The 19,542-nt window shown below is 54.9% G+C and overlaps 1 protein-coding gene across 20 annotated transcripts in view; it reads right to left on the bottom strand.

Annotated features, from left to right (window-relative positions):
- TCF3 (transcription factor 3) overlaps nucleotides 1-19,542 on the bottom strand; it is a 124,834-nt gene that overhangs the window by 87,589 nt on the left and 17,703 nt on the right. For 10 of the 20 annotated variants that reach the window (XR_001412819.1, XM_014949024.1, XM_014949027.1 and 7 more), the window contains exons 2-3: nucleotides 18,645-18,717; nucleotides 8,400-8,516 (exon numbers count right to left, since the gene is read on the bottom strand). The exons of 8 other annotated variants lie outside the window; for them this stretch is intronic. Coding sequence is in view for 11 of the 12 variants with exons in the window: in XM_014949024.1 (XP_014804510.1) it covers nucleotides 8,400-8,516; nucleotides 18,645-18,717 (190 nt within the window). In the remaining variant the exon portion in view is untranslated. The remainder of the gene's footprint in view (nucleotides 1-8,399; nucleotides 8,517-18,644; nucleotides 18,718-19,542) is intronic. 2 more of the 20 variants (XM_014949039.1, XM_014949040.1) reach the window with 1 other exon arrangement.

The following is a 19,542-nucleotide window of genomic DNA, read 5'->3' as shown; positions in this document are numbered from 1 at the left end:
CTCTGCCAAAAAATCCCCAGCCTGGCCAGATGCCTGGCAGGGAGACTCACCCCAAGACGGCTTGTTGTGGGATGCCATGTCCAGCGGGGTGCCAGCAGCCCAGGAGCCCAGCACCCTGCACCGAGCGGTCCCGGCCTCAGCCCCGCTCCTCCCACCGCCCGGGAGCTCCGGGGAGGAGGTTCCTCCGTCCCTGCCCACTCCTGCCTGCCTTTGTTTGGGGGGACTATAAAGGAGTTCACTCTAAGGACAAGCAAAGGCAGTTAAAAGAAAGTTAAGGGGGTTTATGGAGTGGATTAAGTTTACCAAGGGGTTTTATGATGCGCTGCCCGGAGAGCAAAGAGCAACCCGGCAGCATCTTTTCCAGACCTGCTTCGCTCCCAGGCTGAGAGCACCCCGGGCAATGGGAAACACGGGAAAAAAAAACTCCCAAAACCTCACGTATGTGCCCTCAATCGTGCTCTTATCTGCAGATTTTACCTCCTTAAACCGTTTATAGGTTCAGGGCTTGGCACCACTCCTGCCAGCTCCCGATCCAGCGGCTCCCGGAGCAGTTGTTTGCCCTCCAACAAAAGCCACCTCCACCCAGTCCTGCCTGGCTCTGCTGTGGTGATACAGGGTATTTCTCTGGCACAGCCCCCGTCGCTGTTTATTGTCTTGCTTTCCTTTATCTGCAGATCTCAAAGCATTTTATAAATGTTAAACCTCAAAGCCTCTCTAGGGAACAGAACTGTTTCTAGCTATTGTACATATGGAGAGACTTGCCCAAAAAATGAGGGCAGAGCTGGAAATGCAGCAGCAGAGACCAGAGCTGAGACGGCTTCTCTTGGCACGATATAAAGCGACGCAGATTATCCCTTAAATACCTGGGTGGACAGACACATCTCCGGGTCTTAACCCCCGTGTTCTCGAGCCACCTCCTGGCCCGAGCCCTCGCGCTCACCAGCTTGAAAGCTTTGCACCCTGGAAGGCCCAAAACTCTTCACAACTGGCAATCCAAACCACAACATCTCACTCATCTCTCAGTTTTCTTCTTTGGGTAAAAAAGCACCAGTCCTACAGTTTCAACTGTTTTAGAAAATTATTTAAAGAAAACAGAACAAAAAACCACAGTGCTTTTAAAAATACAAAGCGAGCTGGGGGAGAAGGGCTCTTCTCTGCTCTGGAGCTGACCCAGGCAGCGTGTTGGAGGAGCCGCCGATGCCCGGCTCTCCTGGCCATGTGGCACGTGTCCTGCTCTCCAAAGTCCTCAGCTCCAGCGGTTTCACAGTGGGGAGCGTTAAGTCACAGCTCCTCATCTCTTTCCTCGCCTTTATTTTCCATGCACTTCAGCTGAGAGGAACCTGAGGAGCAGGAGGGAGCGGGAATTCAGCCCCATCCGGGCTCGGCTTTTCCCACCGCAGCAGGGAAACGCTCGGTGAGGAACGATCCCAGAGCTTCACTTGGGAGAGCACTGCCTGCAGACCCCAGCTGGGGGAGAAAACCCAAATAACCCAGTGTCTGGGCTGGGAAGGAGCCAGCACAAGGATGCCCTAAACAGGGGAACAGCAGCTTGAAAACCTCCGAGGAAGGAGACCAGCCCAGGCGGCACAAGCATCCTCTTGGATGCAAAGCTCCTGGGCGACATGAAACAGCTCTGCTCGGGCTGTCGAGGCTTTGGGACCAGCTCTTACAAGAAGCGAGTTCAGTGCCTGGCCCAAAGAATCTCCAATTTTGACTGCAACAAGCAATTGTTTCGCTTGTTCAAGTTTGCTGTGAGCTCACAGCTCCAGACGTCAGTTCCCTGAGATGCCCCAATTCCCAGGCCCTTCTTGGAGGATGGTCGTTTCCGACCCACACCGAGTGCTCTGCACCACAAGAAACCTGGAAAAGCAAAACCAGCTAGGAAGGGTATGTAAAAACCACACAGGACAGAATTCAGGACTCGTTTTCCACCCTGAGTGGTGTTCCCAGCGTGGCACAGCTCCATTTGGACCAACTTCCCGCTTCCCTCTGACTCCTGGAGACTCGGCGCAGGGAGAGCAGCACCGGAGACAAGGGCAGAACCAGAGACAGACCAGGCAACCTCCAACCCCTTCCACCACTCCCCTGTGGCCCTGCTGGGGAAGGGTCTGGAGCCAGAGGGGCTACGAGGCTGCTTTTCACCACCGGGGAGAGGACAAGCAAGGGCCTGCAGGCACCTCGGCTCGAAACAGCAGCTTAAAAATAAACGAGCACTAAAGTTTTGAGTTCTGAACTGATAGAAACCGAGAGGACTTCAGCAGGATCTCTGCTGACCACAAAGGCAGCAAAGGCTCCTTCCTCTTCAGCTGTTTCGCCCCTGGGTCGCTTTTGCAGGTCGTGGCTGCAGCCGCTCAAACCTCAGCGGCTGCTCGTTACATCACGGCCGAGAAGATGCTAACGAAGGGAAGGCAGACAGGACAGGCTCCACCTCAGAGCATCTCACTCGGCCAGAATCATAGAATGGTTTGGGTTGGAAGGGACCTCAAAGATCATCGAGTTCCAACCCCCCTGCCCTGGGCAGGGACACCTCCCACTAGAGCAGGTTGCTCAAGGCCACATCCAGCCTGGCCTTGAACCCCTCCAGGGACGGGGCATCCACAACTTCCCTGGGCAACCTGTTCCAGTGTCAGAAGGAGAATTCGACTCAACCAAACCCAAAGCGGGAGTCACACGTCCCAGTTTCAAGCAAGAGGATCCAAAGCAGACCTGGGCAGTTTGGGCAAGGAGGAGCCGTGGCCGGCTCTGTCGGGGTGCTGCTCCCCAAGGAAGCTCAACCCATGGATCTTTCCCAAAGGTTCAGACGGGCTGAGTTCACCAAACCACCACCCTGCCCCTTCTCTCCCTTCTGCACACCTTTACTTCCAGGGATGGGCTTAATTAAAACCATGAGGAGTCTTGCGATACCAATAGTGAATTAGCTGCAGGCAGATGGACAAGGAGGAGGAGGACAAGAACCAGGAGAGCTCCAGGATTCAGGCTGAACACTGCCCAGATGCACACACAAGGAGGACAGGAGCTCAGGACCCGCTTTCTCCATGCCCACCAGTGCCACCTCCCCAGGGCTGGATGCGTCGCTTCCACCAGCGTGGAAATGGCTTCTACCCCGCACAGCCCTGGGCTGAGGTGACACCTCTGGATTGCCCCAATTAACACCTTCAGAGGGGCAGAGACAAAGTGGCTGAAAGGGAGGGCAAAGGTGTAATCCTGTGCTGGTGGCCTGGACTGGACTGAACCCACACCTGGGTTGCACGGCATCCCGAGGCATCCACAGCATCCCGAGGTGTCCATGGCATCCCGAGGTGTCCATGGCATCCACAGCATCCCGAGGTGCCCATGGCATCCCAAGGTGTCCATGGCATCCACGGCATCCCAAGGTGTCCATGGCATCCCAAGGTGTCCATGGCATCCACAGCATCCCAAGGTGCCCATGGCATCCCAAGGCATCCACAGCATCCTGACTCATCCACAGCATCCTGAGATACCCAATGTAACTCCTGGAAGAGCATAGATGCTCACCCTCCTGTTAACAACACTGCCAGAGCCTCATCCCTTGGTCCCCAGCACCTGAGGCCGGGGGGAGCTGCTGGTGCCACCCAGGGATGCCCCAGCCCTACCGGGGCACGGACCCCGGCTCTTCCCGGGAGAGTTTTTAAGAGTTAAAGCAACACCGGTAGTGGGATTGTCAGCAGCACAAATGCACAATCAGGAGGGGAAGATGTGGGGGGAAAGCATCCAACTGGCGAACATAATACTTGGAAGGAAAAGCAGATTTTTAAAAAAATAAAAAATGAGGGGGTGGTAAAAAAAAAAAAAAATCTCAGGAAGTCATCTAGTCATTCCTGCTCTTTGCTAAAACAATAGACTCGGGATGCTGGCGAAGTTATAAATAATCCTGCTGGCTACACAACACAAATACAAGACAGGAGCAGGGTAACTATCGGCTCGATGGAAAAGTGACTCACTACCTTCTTACAGCATTCCCAAAGAAGGGCAAACGCCGGGGCCCCGCTCCCACGTGGTGCCATCCCGGTGTGGGACCTCCGCCAACCGGTACCGGGGCTCCATCGGCCGGGACCCCTGTCCCGGGAGGGACGGAGCAGCTCGGTGCTTGGGGAAGGCAAAGCAAAACCCACACCCTGTGTCCCGGTGTGTCTCCATCCCAAAGCTGACCCCACGGCCCGACACCGGGGGAACAACGGCAAGAAAAAGGGCTCGAGTTGGGGAAAATAATGGGAAGCCACTAACTCCGCAACATCCTTCTCTTTTTAGAAAGGAAGTTGCCATCGCGAGACGGTTTGGCTGAGCTGTTTTCCAGATTGCTCCTCCGAAACCCGAGAGCCAGCGCGGAGGTGAGCGAAGCCAACGCGCCTCGAGATGCTGCTGGAACTGCCCCAGGCGTCCAGGGGTCCTGCCCCCAAGGCAGCACTGGGGGATGTACACGGCCCCTTCAGCCTGGCAGGTCTCGTAGGGAAGGGAGGACCCATCTTTTTGGGGATCCAGGACAACCTGGTCCGTGGTCCATGAGCATAAAGCACAGCAGCCCTTATGCCAGGACCAGGATGCCGGGCACAAGGAGCCCTCATGTCAAGAGTAATTGAGAAAGGGAAAGATCTTCCCAAGTGGAGACTTGGATAATTTGGTAGTGACATAAATTCTCCTTAAAAAAAAAAAAAAAAAAGGGGGGGGGCGCAAAAAAAGAGCTTCCTGACTTGTTATTCCATTACCCAAATCTGGAAATGTAATCATATTAGTTCAGCTGCATTAACACAACAAAAAACCCCAACAAAAACTGTCTTAAAGATTGAACTGATCTCCAAGGGGCCAAGAGAAAGGAGAACAAAAGTCAGAAACCTGTGGCAACCAGCTCCCCCTGCGAGCGCCGCGGCCAGCCCGGCACCCGAGCCATCCTCCCAAGGACTCACAGAGGCAGAGGATGTGAAATAATCAGGATACAAAGTTGATTTTTAAGGAGTTTTTTTGCCAGGTAGGTAAAGGAAAAGGTCACCAAGAGCCGTGTGAGCACACCCTGCGAAGCAAAGTCACGCTGAGCTTCTTACAGAGTTGAACTGGGTTTAAATGTACCTCAGATGAGGAGAAAAGTCCACCCTCTGGCCAAGGGACTGTGAGGACGTGCTGCCATCAGCAGCTCCTCTCCCAGCAGCACAAGCAGCACTGAGATGCCACTGCTCCTCTTTCAGGGCAGCCGGGGAACACTGTCCCACGCTGCCAGAGAAGGGATGGCCACAGAGACACCACTGTGCCCCATCTGTGAAGGGGCTTGGAGCTGCCACCACTCCAACAAACTGAAAAGAAAAAGCCAAAAAGCTTCAACCCCCAGCTCGGAAGCTGTGGCCGGGGGGAGGTTTTAGCAAAGCCCCACATGCTCGGAGACAAGCCCCATCCATGGCAGGTTGGGGATCCAAGCCAACAACCCTCCCCAGCTCCTGCTGTGGAGGCAACGGTGGGTCGGAGCCCACACGGCCGGGCCACTGCCTTGTCTTTTGAAAGAAAAAGTACCCGTTGATACCAAAGTCTTATTTGAAGTCACCAAAGGAGATGACAAAGCGACGAGGACAGAGCAGCCATGGCTGAAACGGGGAGGCTCGGTGGCAGGGTCATCTCCTCCACCACCACCGGCCCTGCCACCGAGAACACGCTGCTTGAGACTAAATCTCGTACAAGAAGGAAAGGAATCCTGCTTTAAAATTTTTTAAGAAGGCAAAAAAAAAAATTAAAAAAATACAACCCCAAACAAAAAAAGCCAACCACATGCAATGGGGAGACACGTCCACCTTCCCACAGCCGCTCGGGCCATTCATCATTTGGATAAAATCCAGTTTCACATTGAAATTCAGCTGGACTTTCAAATGCAAATCCAGGGAGAAGAGCAACATATGGTAGAGGTTAGTACGTATTTTTCCTAATTAAATGGCACGCTGCTGTTTTGTATAACAATGTTAACGGGGCATTAAGAAGCCTTTGGAATAGAGACCACCTCACTTTAAAAAAAAAAAAAGAAAAAAAAAAGCAGAGGGGCCCAGGACCTCCCCACTCTGGAGGAACGGTCACACACACACCACGAGGACAGGGTCAGAGGGGCCCAGGACCTCCCCACTCTCGAGGAATGGTCACACACACACCACAAGGACAGGGGCTGTCCCTTGTCACAAGCCAAGCCACCCATCACCCCCCCAAGACAAGTAGAAAGGTAAGAGGTGACTGAGAACACCAGTGTCCTCCAAGGCTTGTCCTGCAGGAGTTTGCCTGGGTCTTCTTCCAGGGCAGGGCCACCACAGATTGTCCCCTGGGGCACTCTTGAATGCCACCACATCTGAGACCAAAGAGCACCATGACGGAGACCTGGGAGGGCTTTCAGAGGGGAAAGCCCTCACCAATTCTTTGCTGTGAGGGTGGTGAGACGCTGGAATAGGTTGCCCAGAGAAGCTGTGGATGCCCCATGGAGGGGTTCAAGGCCAGGTTGGACAGGGCTTTGAGCAACCTGCTCTAGTGGGAGGTGTCCCTGCCCAGGGCAGGGGGGTTGGAACTTGATGATCTTTAAGGTCCCTTCCAACTCTAACCATTCTATGATTCCTTGTCCCTGGGGGACAGGGACCTAACCATTCTGTGATTCTATGATTCCTTGTCCCTGGGGGTCAGGGATGAAGGGTGGGCAGAAGATGCTTCAAAAGGAAGGAAGGAGAAGAACAGCCCTGCCTTGAGTGGTGGCCAGTGAGCTCTGGGCAGCCACCACCAAACCTGCTTCCACCAAAGGAGACCCCTGGCTCGCTGGCTGTCCCCAGCATCCTGCAGACAGGACACAGGGAACATCACCCGCTTTCCTGGAAGGTGCTTCCCCTTTATTATGATGGACCAAGGTTTTGCAGACTGTCCTCTGCCCCACTGGGTATGAAACCCCCACCTCGACAGGCGTATCGGGGTGCTGGAGGCCGCCCTTCTCCAGCCGTGTCCCCCCACGCTCTGAAACAAGGTCTGTTTATTTATTTTCCATCCCCGTCTAACCATGAAGCTTTCCCTGCTAGAACGAGCTTATGCCACATTAACTTCACCTCCCTCTTGCTCCTGACGCAATCTCCAGCTAAATTTAGAGGAAGCCGTTGCCTTAGGTCACTTTGGAGGTGGGGATGCGCTTCTCAGGGTTAACAGGCAGATGGACAGTATTTTTTTAGCTTTTTCTCCCTGCCGGCTTTGGAGCTGGGTTACCTGGGGAGTTAATTGAAAAACTCAAGATAAAATAAAAGGGGGCAGATGTCCTGAACTGCCTCTTTCCCTCCTTTAGTGGGGGAGGCGAGGCGCTGGGAAGACATCCCCCCTCCAGAAGCGTTAATCACGGCGGCCAGAAGAGCTTCAAAACAGCCACTACTAAAATTCTCAAACCCCAAATGGAGAAATCCTCGCTCACAGCTCAGCATTCTCCTCTCCCATTCTTTCCTTATAGGTATTTCCAGCTATATGGAGAAATCCTCGCTCACAGTTCAGCATTCTCCTCTCCCGCTCTTTCCTTATAGGTATTTCCACCTATATGGAGAAATCCTCGCTCACAGTTCAGCATTCTCCTCTCCTGCTCTCTCCTTATAGGTATTTCCACCCTACAAGGCCACCTGGGACAGACAAACCCAGAATCTTTACAACCAGGCGGTAAAAACACCATATTATGTCCCCAAATCCAGGTTGAATCCATTTTTAAGATGGCAAAGATACAACGGTCACAGCGGCCGCTCCTGCCGCGTCCCGGAGGGGACAGACCCTGGGACTCTGTCCGGCTGTTTGGCTCCGGTGGCTGGATCCCCCGGCACGAACATAGAATCATAGAATGGTCTAGGTTGGAAGAGACCCTTGGGATCATCGAGTCCAACCATCTCCCCTACTCTACCAAGTCCTCCCCTACACCATGTCCCTCAGCACTGCATCTAAACGGCCCTTAAACACAGCCAGGGATGGGGACTCCACCCCCTCCCTGGGCAGCCTCTTCCAATGCCCGACCACTCTTTGGGTGAAAAATTCAAACCCTTGGGCACGAGAGCGGCTTCAGATGCCACGTCCTCTTTGCGGGGGGAGGCTGGGTGTCCCCTGTCCCCCCCCCGAAGCAGCTCCCCGTGCCACCGCCGCTGCCAGACGCGCACGTTTGGGTGCCACGAGAGCTCAGTGCCCCAGGTGATCCCCCGTCCTCGGCGCTCGCTCCGCTCCTGGGCCCCCGCACAATTACGCATTCAGCGCCACAATGTATTTCACACTGTATTTCATGCCTCATTTGGCAACAAAATTAATTAAACTTTAAGTCAACACTGAAGGAGCGCGGCACCTTTCCTCCCTCCGTGGCGTATATAACTCAATTTGTTTAAGCTAATGCGCTAATAAAGACTTGCAAAGTATTTGGGAACCTTTTGGCAGAAGGGCCTGTGAAGCGTGAGATGCTCTCCGTGCCGGCTGCTCTCCGGTGGCAGGTCCAGAAGGGACACGAGTATCAACTCCCTGAGCACACGCTGTCTGACACCATCCTGTGGAAAAGCCCAAATTTCTTAGAATGCAATCGCTCCCCGAACAGCGTCGGTCACCAAAGGACACCTACGTTCGGGCCACCACATTGTCTTTTTTTGCAGCCTCTGAGATGCCCACTAGCCATGCCATCCAGAGGGACCTGGAGGGGCTGGAGAGGTGGGGCTGTGGCAACCTCAGGAAGTTCTACCAGGCCAAGGGCAAGGTCCTGCACCTGGGTTGGGGCAATGCCCAGCTCAACCCCAGGCTGGGGGGGAACGGCTGGAGAGCAGCCCTGAGGAGAAGGACCTGGGGGTGTTGGGGGGTGAGAAGCTCCACACGCCCCTCAACGTGCGCTGGCAGCCCAGAAACCCCCCACCCCTGGGCTGCATCCCCAGCAGCGTGGCCAGCAGGGCCAGGGGGGGATTCTGCCCCTCTGCTCCGCTCTGGGGAGACACCCCCCAGTGCTGCCTCCAGCTCTGGGGCCACCACCAGCAGAAGGACATGGAGCTGTTGGAGCGGGGCCAGAGGAGGCCCCGGAGATGCTGGGAGGGCTGGGGGCTTGGAGCAACCTGGGCTGGTGGGAGGTGTCCCTGCCCAGGGCAGGGGGTGGTACTGGGGGGGCTTTGAGGTCCCTTCCCACCCAAACCAGTCTGTGATTCTGGGATTCTATAGCTGGAAACCACAACACCACTGCCCATCCTCACCTCCCAGGTTGATCAGGTTCAGGACACTGCACATTCCCAGCTGGGCTGGTGGCTGGAGACGTGCCAGGGAAGCACCCAGTCCCAATGCTGCCCAGACCCCGTGTCCTTGCCCCACAGGGACAGGCGGGTGAGCTGGTGCTCCTCCCCACCACCCCCTCACCGTGCTCCTGGGATTTCTCAGCTATTTCGAGGTGCTGGAAGAGCACGGGATAATCCCAACCCCCGCAGCCAGGAATCCGCAAGGCAGATGTGGGCAAACTTTTTGGCATAGCTGAGACAGCTGCACTGGCCACATGGCCACCACTGGCCCACCGCTCACAGCACTCCTTGCTATGGAGAGGATGCTGGGGCAACTGTCGGAGTGTGGGCAGGCGAACCCCCGCTCCTGCACCCCGAGCAGGTAAAACAGGCTGAGCAGAAGCTTCAAGGAGCCTCACACCACGACAAAAGAGAAACAACAGCCAAGGAACATCAAGAAGAGCATGGTCCTTTGCTCTGCCCTGGGGAGGCCACATCTGGAGCACCGTGTCCTGTTCTGGGCCCCCCAGTTCCAGAAGGACAGGGAACTGCTGGAGAGGGGACAGCAAAGGGCTACAAAGATGATGAGGGGACTAGGACATCCCTCTGATGAGGAAAGGCTGAGGGATTTGGGTCTTTTTAGTCTGGAGAAGAGAAGACTGAGGGGGGATCTCATCAATGCTTATAAATACTTAAGGGGTGGGTGTCAGGAGGATGGGGCCGGTCGTTTTTCAGTGGTGCCCAGGGACAGGACAAGAGGAAATGGGCACAAACTTGAACATGGGAAGTTCTAAACATGAGGAGGAACTTCTTTGCTGTGAGGGTGGCAGAGCCCTGGAAGAGGCTGCCCAGAGAGGGTTTTGAGTCTCTGTCTCCGGAGATGTTCAAAACCCATCTGGATTCGTTCCTGTTCAACCTGCTCTGGGTGACCCTACTCTGGCAGAAGGTTGGAGGAGAAGATTCCAGAGGTCCCTTCCAACCCGTTATTCTCTGATTCCATGATCCAGGGTTCTTCGGATCATGGAGAACACCATTATGCCACTGCTGGGGCAGGATTCCAGGTGATGCCGGGGCAGGATTTCATCCAGTGCCAGCAGCTCAGCCCCACTCCCACAGTTAGCTGGGAGGTCCACGCTGCTACCACCGGGCAGATCCACCCAGCTCAGATCATCACTCTTGGACGAGGGGACATAGGGTTTCCCCAAAGGGCTTCTCCTGCCCATGGTGTAGAGCTGATAGTCTCCTTTCGTGCTCAAAGCACTCAGGAAACACAGACACTTGCAACTTCGCTCTCAAGACCTTGTGTCATCACGTCCTTCTTCCAGCCAAGGTGGTGGACCACCATCACCTTCCCTCTTGTCAAAGCGTCACTTGTGAATAATATAATTATGCATTTGGGTTCAGAGTCTGCTCTTGGGTTAGAAGGGTACTGAAAATATCACCTTTACTGGTGATTTTGGGCACTAGTGAGCAGTGAAGATGCATCTATAGCGTCCTTCAGCTGGGTGAACACCGGAGAATGCCGTGCCAGGTTAGTGCCGAGGCCATCCAGAGTAACAAAACAGCATGATGCATTACATCCATCCCCTTAAGACACCCATTCGCTGTCTCAAACTAAAAAAAAAAAACCCTCCAAATAATAAAATCCCAATTTGAGTTTCGCTGTATACAAACATGAACAATGGAGATGCAGTAGGCAGAGCGAGCGGTCACACGCGGGACACGTGCTGGAGCGGGGCACCCCACGGAGCATGCAGAATGTGAAATTAGCAGCAGCGAGGTCCAGCAGAAACGCCTGCCAGACCTGCTGGGCCCCTTCCAAAGCCATCGCTCCCCTTTGGAAAGGGCACAACAAGCGTGCAAGGCCTGGGGCCGGGATGCTGAGCCAAAGGCAAACAATCCCAGCCCCGCAGGAGGACGCGCCGCTGGGGCAGCCCTGTGTGGGCAGGAGTCGAGGGGGGCCCGACTGCCCCCCAGAAGATCATCTGTAACGAGAGGAGAAGGACCTGGGGGTGTTGGGGGGTGAGAAGCTCCACACGTCCCAGCAACGTGTCCTGTCACCCCAGAAACCCCCCACCCCTGGGCTGCATCCCCAGCAGCGTGGCCAGCAGGGCCAGGGGGGGATTCTGCCCCTCTGCTCCGCTCTGGGGAGACACCCCCCAGTGCTGCCTCCAGCTCTGGGGCCACCACCAGCAGAAGGACATGGACCTCTTGGATTGGGGCCAGAGGAGGCCCCGGAGATGCTGGGAGGGCTGGAGCCCCTCTGCTGGGAGGGGGGGCTGAGAGAGTTGGGGGGGTTCAGCCTGGAGAAGAGAAGGCTCCGGGGAGACCTTGGAGCCCCTTCCAGTCCCTAAAGAAGGGGGGCTCCAGGAAAGCTGGGGAGGGACTCTGGATGAGGGAGGGGAGCCCTAGGAGGAGGGGGAAGGGTTGGACCCTGCAAGAGGGGAGATGGAGCTGAGCTGTGGGGAAGAACTTGTTTGGTGTGAGGGTGGGGAGAGCCTGGCCCAGGTTGGCCAGAGAAGCTGTGGCTGCCCCATCCCTGGAGGGGTTCAAGGGCAGGTTGGAGGGGGCTTGGAGCAACCAACGAGGCAACGACATTAGGCATGCAATTAATAGGCAAACCAGCCCCTCTTATTAGAAGGAAAGCAGGTGCTTGAGCTTGTGCACGTTCTTTTGAAACACAGAAGGTTTGCTCCGAGCCCGGCTTCACGTCAGCTTCAATCCAGGCACGGCACGTGAGTTTTACATGAGATACACTGCTCTGGTCGCAGCCCCTCGAGCGGGCAGAGCCACACCAGCACCCAACTGCCTCCTCCAGGGAAGGAAAAAGCTCTGCTGGCAGGAGGAGGCTTGTACTGCTTTAGCTCTCCTGGCAAAGCTAGAACTGTGTGCTTAAACAAGGTCTGTGTCAAATTTGCAGTTTCTAAACAAAAGCTGTCACTTATGTCAGTGCAGCTTCGGCTCTGGCACCCCTGTGCTCTCTCCTAGTTCAAAATCTCAAATCCAGCCAGGAAGCCTCTTCCCCGGGGTGGGAGAACAACAGAAAAACCACACCAAAACCCAAAAAACCTCTCCATTTTCACCCCCTGAAGTTAAACACACGCCAAGATGGGGATGGGGCTCTATCTGCCTGTCCCCAGCCGCTGGAGAAGCACCGAGCTCCTGGCAGAGCATCCCCAGCAGCACCATCACCCTTTTCCTGCTCTTCCCAGGCTCCGTTAGAGACCGGCCGTGCCTCGGGCAGGACACCCTCACTCTCAGCCTTGCCGGAAAATTCAAGGAAAAAAAGTAAATTTGAAGAGAGGTACCAAAGAGAGAGGGAGAAAGGAAGACCTTCATGTATCCCCCTCACTGCAAAGACGCCGGAGGAACAGCCACGCAGGTGGGGAAGCCCTGGGAGCAGGGACATGGGGAGCAGGGACGTAACCGGGCTGTGAGGCTGGATTTAATGGAGAAAGGCGTGAAGATCTTCCCCTGCCATTTGTTCCCCTCTTGCTTGTGATTTCCTGCCGACCCCCATTCCCTGCCCCCAGCCTCGGGGCACTCCCAGGCTTTTTCTTCCAAACCCTGCTTTCTGTCCCCTGGTTAACAGTCCCCTGGGAAAAACAGGGAGGTCAGATCTCAGGGAGAACTTTGGTGGGAGAGCCTGGCCCAGGTTGGCCAGAGAAGCTGTGGCTGCCCCATCCCTGGAGGGGTTCAAGGGCAGGTTGGAGGGGGCTTGGAGCAACCTGGTGTGGTGGGAGGTGTCCCTGCCCAGGGCAGGGGGTGGCACTGGGGGGGTTCTCAGGTCCCTTCGCACCCAAACCAGTCTGTGATTCTAGGAGCTTCCCAAAGGCAGAGACTAAAACAAAGCAGGAAGCTGTTTAAGGCACCTGAGGAGCACGTGGGAGACACCTCCACTGAAAGTCCTCCAGGCTGTTCCTGGCAGGGCTGGGGCTCGGTCCCCTCCGCTCCGGCAGCATCCTCCCACACCCCGGGCACGGGCTCTGCCGGCGGCAGGAATGGAAATGCCAGAGCAGCCCAGGGCTACAGGGACCGTCTCTTTCCAGGCCAACCCCACCTCTCAGCTTTCCAACCTTATCCATGGAAAGACTTTTTTTTTTTTTTTACCTTTGATAATGGCTAAAAAGCAGTTTTTCCTTCAAAAGAAACGGTCACGCTGGCGGGCGGGCAAGTAAATTTTTCTGCTTTGACTTTTTTGTTGTGGTGGCTTTGTGTTTGGTGACAGTTTTGCAAGCCTGCTGTATGGGCACGGTCGCAACCGCAACATAAACAAGCAGCCTGGAGGATGTACTTTAATGGAAAGTGCCAGTTTTAAATATCAAGTCACATATTGCGCACCTCATGTCTGCCTTCCATCATCTATCAAAATAGCAAGCAAAGCCCATCACTCCCACTTCAGCATAAGCAAAACATGTGGGATCTAGAGGCAGGGAGTAGGAAAACGTGATACATCCTTACTAATAAAAGCTCCTGTTTTCCTCACTATGGTAAATAGTTGCGAATGCTATTCTGCAGCCTCAGACTCGATTGCTGACAGCGTGGCAACAGAAATGCTGCGCTTAGCTCTTCCTAACTCTTGAACTTTGATGTTTTTACCAAAAATCCCCAAGTTGGGTGCTCCGCAAGTGAAGGGGAACCCAGCGTCCCGGCCGGGGCACCAACCCCCTCCTGGAGCTTCCCGACGCAGGGCTGCACGCACACACCGAATCATTAAATCTTCAAACAGCTCACCCGTAGCACCAATTAAAGAGACAACCTCATCTTTCAGAGAATTTATTACTTTCAGTGCTGTTGCCACAGGTATCCAAGTTTGAAGGCTGTTTAAAGCGGGCTTTCAAAGGGGATACAGACTCACCTACCTCCAGGGAGAATGCATTTACTTTGTTCACTAGACTATAACTTAAAATTTGTTACATGCACCAGCTTGTAACCCTTTGAAAAGCTCCCCGCTCAGCCAGCTTCAAATGTATTTTATGAACTTGCCCCGATCAAAGCAATTCCCTCGACAATGAGCCTCATCTCACCATCTCGCTCGCAGGAAAAAAAAAAGCGCCGAACAAATTTTGGGGGTGGAAATCACAGCACGGAGCGGGAGGGGACTCTCCCTTCCAAACCCACCTGAGCCAGGGAGCTCCCTCCTTCAGCACAAAGCAAGAAGGAAAAGATATTTAACGGTGAATTCACTTACTCAAAAGAGAAGGGGGGGAAAATAAGCTATTTTTTTTCAGCAGAGCTTTTATTTGTCGCAAGAAGAACCATCTGCCAGCAGGAGACCTCCTGGGCTCCTGTTTCAACAGGACACCAACCTGGCATCCTGGTGGGATGTGCAGGGGAGATGGTGGGACACTCTCTGGATTAACCAGGGATGCAAAGTGCTGCTCAGGACATCCCTGTCCCTCGTTGTCCCCCCCTGCCCCACGGAGCCCCAGCTTGGTTGCCGGAGCAAAGGCACGAAAACCCGGCGGCCACGAGGCCCCAGCGATTGCCACGGCCGGGCTGGGGCCAGACAATGACAACTTCTTCGCCTCCTGCCACACTCCTACTGTCTTCATGTCAATTCAAACTGGTTATTTCCATGTGAAATTTCGCACGCGCCGTTTCCTGCTAGAGGCACAGTTTAATTAAACGCGCTGGGAGGGAGCTCGTTTCTGATCAGATTAGTCATTTATGAACTATGACATGGAGAGGGTGGGGGGGGGCACGGACGGAGGACACGGTTTGAAAAATGTTTTGCTACTGCAAATAATAAACAAACAGTTTGGCGAGGGGAGGAGGATGAAACCACAGCCTTCTAGGAGCGGGACAATAGGCGTCCGCCCAGCGTCCCGGCTCAAATAAAACCCCGGCGGCAAACGACAGGGCTCACGCTGGAAAACACTGGTTACAGCCCAAAGCCCCAGGAAGACCAACTTCCCCGCGGTGACCTATATGTGCTATAAATGCTGCAGACAGGGGCTGCCTGACGTAAGCTCCATCCTAGTGGCAATTGTTGGGTTTCGCCTTGCCAAGAAAACGCAAAGCGGAGGTGCTGAATTGTCCATGCGGCGGGGTAGCTAAACCAGTTCCTCCCCCGGTGCATTTAAGGACAGAAAGGAGGGAAACAGCGGCAGAGCTTAAAATAAAACCGGGAGACAAATATAAAAGCAAAGGGATCACAAAGCTGGAGGGCTCGCATTAACACTTTGAATTTTCCTGGCCTGGGAGAGGGAAACGGGGCCACCCGCACGAGCGCCAGCAGCTTGGCCAGGGCAATTATTAATTGGGATTTGAAAAGGATTTGAATTCGGGGCAATTTTATCACCATGTGATTTTTCTCGGAGCGCTGTTCCAAACGACTGTGCTGCCTTATTTACCAGCTGGATTCTGGAAGTAAGAAACGTCATCTTGGCAAGCGGGGCACTCTGGCTGGGAGTCAGCGGGGTCACGGCTCCCTTGGCTCCCGACCTCCCCCGGGGAGGGAAGAGCCAGGAGCTCCCAGCTCCTCTGGAGGGGAAACAAAAAATAAAGGCTACAAACTGCCCCAGGACTTCCCCGAGGAGGAGAGAGATGAAAAGAGGGAGGCCACAAATTCACTCGTCCAAGGGTGGGCAGAAGCACGCAACACCAATTTTTCTGGCACATCTGGTTATTATCTTGGGATAATACCCCAAATAATGGGATATTGGTGCCACAGTGGTCACTAATGAGCTAAGAATGGGTCTCTGCTTCTCCTTTCCAGGCAGAGGGATGGCAGCGGAGGTGACACGCTGCGCTGCCTTTATCAGGGGTACAGACACCAATCCAACAGGAGGGTTTAGAAAAACACGAGCCCCATTAAAGAGGAAGCCCAGGCATTCCTGCAAGTGAAGGAGATTTAGGGAGCTAATCTCCAGGTCCAGATTATGGCGTGGCTGCAAGACGCCCTGCTCCCTCAGCAAGTCCAGGTCCCCAAATCCAAGGACCATCTGCTCTCCCCCTTCTGACCACACCAGGGTTGGGGACGATTCGACTTCAAATCAAATTTGGAGCCGGATGGCTGGCTGTGCCTTTGGGGATGAACCAGTATCTGATTGTACCTTGCTGTCAATTAGCGAATTAAGCTAAACCAACATCAACAAACTATGAAAACAGCCACTGGCCACTATCTGGGACCTCGCTTAGACACCTTGGATCCTTCTAACATACACAGTGCATCCCTCCCCACGGCACATCTCCCTAGTGTCTTACTGCAGTTATTCATCCCACCAGCAGAAATCAATCCTCAAGCATTCGGGAGCAGAGAGGTGTCACAAAGACAAGACATAAACCAAAAGTGCCCCCTGCTCTCCACCAGTGACACAGAGGACGACTGGCCGAGGGGTAACTGGAGGAAGAGGCTTCCCTGAAACCAAGCCCTGAGCTGCGCTTCCAACCTGCGATGCTGAAAGATGAAGGGAAGAAAGGACAAAAGAGCCACCGTGGAGCCCCGAGCCCGGGACAGCAGCGATTGTGCAACCACCGCCAGAGCCGTTGTATAACATCAGTCCTCTGTTTTCATGAACTGCTCACAGCCAGGCTCAAAAAGCAGCAGCCCAGAGGAAGGGTGGTGTCAACATTACCTTTCACTCACCCGAAAGAAGAGAAAGAAGAGGGGAGGGGGGGAGAGTGTAGAGAATAGAAGGTTTTGGTGTTGTTTTGGCTGTCGCTCAGCCGGGCGGAGGGGGGTCCGGTGGTGGCATGGGCTGAGCCACAGAGCCTGGCTCCAGCCTCTCCTCGCTGGCCAGCCCTGCAAACCCTGCAGCCAAGCCAGCCTCCGAGCAGGAAACGAGTTAATGGGAGCCTGCTCCATGACTCTGCTCTCACCAGCGTGTAGCGCGTCTTCAGCGGATTATTTTAACAGCAGAAGTCGCACACAGGAACACTCACTGGGAGAGATCAGCTTCCATCTGGGTTAACCCCAGAGTCCTCTCCCCTCAAATTTCCTCCAGCGCCCACTCAACAGCTTCCCTCCCTGTAAAAATGTTTGCTAAAAGCCATCTCGATGTGCAGCTCAGCAGCCCCATCTGAAAGCATCAAACTTCCCCGGCCAAAAAGGGCAGGAGCAGGGCAGAGGACAGCCCTCCCGTCCTGCTTCTGCCCCCCAGCACCCACCACCACTGATGGGGACGGCATCGATGGGGACGGCATCCTCACCCCTGGAGGGGTTCAAGGCGAGGTTGGACGGAGCTTTGAGCAACCCGGTCTTGAGGGAGGTGTCCCTGCGCCGGGCAGGGGGTGGCACTGGGTGGGTTTTAAGGTCCCTTCCAACCCAAACCGCTCCATGATTCTCTGATCAAAGCTATGATCCAGAAATCCCACCCCAGTCCCCAGGATGCCAGGGCGCAGACGTTCCACCTGGCCAGGAGTTTCCCTGGACAGCCCGAGTCGGCCCAGGGTAGAGAAGGTCGAGTTTTAACCACCCACAAAGCGCCAGCGTGTTTCAGCAAGAAGGACAAATTAACTGCACTTCCTGCATGCCAGGGGCCGCAGCGAGCCCTGCACAGAGCGGCTTCCCCGGGCATCAAACGCCTGGCACAGCACCGCGCCGTCCGCTCGGCCGGGGAATTCTCAGCTTCAGCCTCAAATGAACCAGCGCTGCGTTTCCCAACCCGACATGAAAAGCTTCACACCCTCCAGGGAGTCTCCTATCGCAGCCGCATCGCCAGCCCTGGCCATCCTCCCCGCTGCTGCCCTGCTCCCAAAGCCCTTTCATCTTGGCACCCTGGCCCCTCCTTGGCGGCCGGGCCGGTGGGGATGGACACGGCCACCCAGCACTTCTGGGGAGCAGGGCTGGCACTGGGGACACCGTGACAAGGTGGGACAGGCGAGGCTCTGCCCAACAGCACCCCAAAACCACAGCGGGGACCAGCTCGGAGGATGGGGAACCAGCTCCAGCCACCCCTCCTGCCACCTCCCTGGAGGCATCTGATCAGGAGGGGTCCCCTCCTGGGTGAGGAACACCCAGATGCCACCCAACAGAGGGGCTGAACTGAGCAGACACCCAAACTGCACCGAAGTCTCCCTGTCCCAGGAATTAACCGCCACCACCGTGTCCTCTCTGTGACACACAGCAGGGCTCCCGGGGCGTACGTCTGCAGGAACCACGCGTTCCTCTAAGCAGCTTAAGAGCAGAGCACTGGCTGTCTGCTCCCAGGCTGCTCCAGCCCGAGCGGCGAGACAACAACAACCTTCAGCTCAGGTGGGGACTTCTTAACTGCAGACAGATCGGCAAGAGCCGCTTTGAGCACCCGGAGACACGTGGAGCAAAAAGAGAATCATCCGGAGAAATAGTAGCAGGCCACCACCAGAAAAACACATCACACAAAACGACAGAAACCCCTCCTTTGGGGTCTCTGGAAGCAAACAAGAATTTATTGCAAGAAACATTAACGGTGTAAAGAAAAAAAAAAATCAAGATGACTGTACCTGATCCTCCAAACTGAGTGCTCGCTAGGGTCGTGGGTCTGTTTTTTCCATTAGCCACTGGCAGGGGAAACATCTAGAAAAACAAGAAGATGAGAGAGAAGGGAAGAGAGAAGAGATTTCAGTATGTTAGTTTTACTGTGCTGCCGCAAAGGGGGTCAGTTGGGCAGGCTGCGGGGGGAGGAAAGGGGGAAGAGAAACACTTTATTGATGCAAAAAACTTTACTCGTGTCCCTGCTCCATAGATCAGCTGCGGGAGGGAGAGGAGCGGCGCAGCTGTGCGCTAATATACACACACATTCCGACGTGCAGAAACTCCTCCTGTGTACACAGCGCGGCTGGCTCCTTACGTGCAACTGAAAACCGTCCAAAAAGCATCTTTGCTGCGGTCAGACCCAGCAGTTTCTCCCCAGACTTACTCACCAAAGCCCAGACTTAGAGGGTGCCCGTGGGGCCACGGAGAAAGGCCGGCTCCATTCATAAAAAGCCATTGGGGCAACCACAGTGTCCAGCAAAGCTGGTTTCACCCCTCAGCACAGAATCACAGAATCTTCTAGGTTGGAAGGGACCTTCAAGATCATCTTGTCCAACCGTCAACCTCACTGACAAAAATAGACACCCGCACAACAAACAAGGAGCATCATCACTAAACCAGACCTCCCAGCACTACATCAACCCGTCTTTTGAACACCTCCAGGGATGGGGCCTCAACCACCTCCCTGGGCAGCCCATTCCAAGGGCTGAGAACCCTTTCAGGGAAAAATTTTTTCCTAATATCCAGCCTGAACCTCCCCTGGCGCAACTTGAGGCCATTTCCTCTGGTCCTGTCGCCTGTGACTTGAGAAAAGAGACCGACCCCCACCTCTCTACACCCTCCTTTCAGGGAGTTGTAGAGAGCAAT

Source organism: Calidris pugnax, unplaced genomic scaffold (assembly GCF_001431845.1).
Source record: "Calidris pugnax isolate Ruff unplaced genomic scaffold, ASM143184v1 scaffold170, whole genome shotgun sequence".
Classification (NCBI taxonomy): Eukaryota; Metazoa; Chordata; class Aves; order Charadriiformes; family Scolopacidae; genus Calidris; species Calidris pugnax.
Note: the sequence above shows the minus strand (reverse complement) of the source record. Positions and strands in the feature narration are given on the sequence as shown.